The 1,529-nt window shown below is 45.8% G+C and overlaps 1 protein-coding gene across 1 annotated transcript in view; it reads left to right on the top strand.

The window, feature by feature from the left end:
* LOC105000865 (rhox homeobox family member 1-like) overlaps positions 1-999 on the top strand; it is a 6,256-nt gene extending 5,257 nt beyond the window's left edge. The window contains exon 3 of the mRNA XM_010856933.1: positions 836-999. Coding sequence (XP_010855235.1) covers positions 836-955 — 120 coding nt within the window. The 3' untranslated portion in view covers positions 956-999. The remainder of the gene's footprint in view (positions 1-835) is intronic.
* The last annotated feature ends 530 nt before the right edge of the window (positions 1,000-1,529 follow it).

Genomic DNA, 1,529 nt, shown 5'->3' with positions numbered 1-1,529 from the left:
ATGCAGGATTGACAATGGTGACCATGGTATGCCTCTTTCCTCTACACTCTTGGGTGGCCTAAGGTTTTCAAGAGTCTTTGTTAACTTGGGTTGAGTTGATCTCAACTTAACACTACAGGCTAAAATATCAAGGCAGTGTCTAGAGCTTCAGCAATTCTCATTTCCCAGTGAGACAAGTCACAACCCACCCTGGGCTCCTTTGCCAGACCACCTTTCTAACTCTTAAGACCTTTCAGAGGACTAATGACCCCTTAGACATCCTTCTGTTTAAAAATCCAACAAGTTCCTTCCTATTAATTATGTACTTCACACCAAAGATAGGCTTTTCAAATAGGGAGCCGTTCCCCTCAGTATGACCTTAAATAGATCCACTACTTACCATGTCTAAATCCACCCCCAACAAGATGACCCTCTCCCTAGTGAGGACAGGGCAGGAGGTAGCCAGATGGCTGATGATCAGCTGTCAGAATAGAGGCCATTCTTTATCCTGTTACTGGGCATTTTATCAATAGCAAGGACCCGGTACAACGATTTATAAATTAAACCTGCATCCAATACTTGGGAAAAAATTAGAATATGAAAATCTCATCAAGAGAGATAAAAATAATAATCTTATGCCAGAACTGGGCCCACAGCAGAGCTCATTAAGAGTGAACTGAAAAGGGGGGCGGGGGTGTGGTGGTTTAATTTTCCTGAGGTACTTTAGCAAGAAGGAAATAGCATCTCCTGATGCCCTTGGGAATCTCAGTCATATAAAGTTGCAAGCTATGCTTTTTGTATTATAACATTAACTGTTCAATACCCTAAACCAATCTTCTCTCCCCTCTGATTGTAGGTTTGGTTTAAGAATAGAAGAGCCAAGAGTCGGAGAAATGAGAGAGCAGCCGTGGTTCAAGCTCCAGCACCACCTGCTGCCATGAGGCGCCTTTACCTCATCCTGTTGGATGGGTCCTAAGATCCCGTCCTGGTTCTGGAGCCATATGGAGATGGGTTCTTCTGGTGCCACTGACGCCTGGGCTGCCCGTGCTGCCCATGCCCCCCATACTCCTCTACTTGTATTAGCAATAAAGAGACAAATTCTCAATATATTTGACTCTGTGTATCAAATGGGGCCAGTGGGTTGTGTGTGAAAATTGTTAAGGAAATGCCATTTCAACAGAATGACAAGGTGGCCTCCTTCCAGACGTTTCCCAAGCACCCATGGTGAGTTCGCACTGACCCATACATTCTCCATCTCTCTCATCACCCTCATCCTTATCCCCACCCTGTCCCTTTGGGACCACATACATAAGCACAATGGGGTGGCATGAGTCCCTAGTGTGAGAACAGGGTGTTTCCAGACAGGGATGAGCTCTGTTCATGCTGACAAGTTCAAGCTGAACACTGGAATCCTAAGGCCATCTTCCCTTGGGAGGCTGTTCGCAAGGATTTGTTGGAAGGTGATAGCCAAGCATTCATCCCACGTGCTCCAAATTCTGTTCACTGTCCTCTCTGGGGAGAAGATGGGGGAATAGGAGTCCTTTTGGCAC

This window comes from Bison bison, unplaced genomic scaffold (genome assembly GCF_000754665.1).
Source record: "Bison bison bison isolate TAMUID 2011002044 unplaced genomic scaffold, Bison_UMD1.0 scf7180017864375, whole genome shotgun sequence".
NCBI lineage: Eukaryota > Metazoa > Chordata > Mammalia > Artiodactyla > Bovidae > Bison > Bison bison.
Note: the sequence above shows the minus strand (reverse complement) of the source record. Positions and strands in the feature narration are given on the sequence as shown.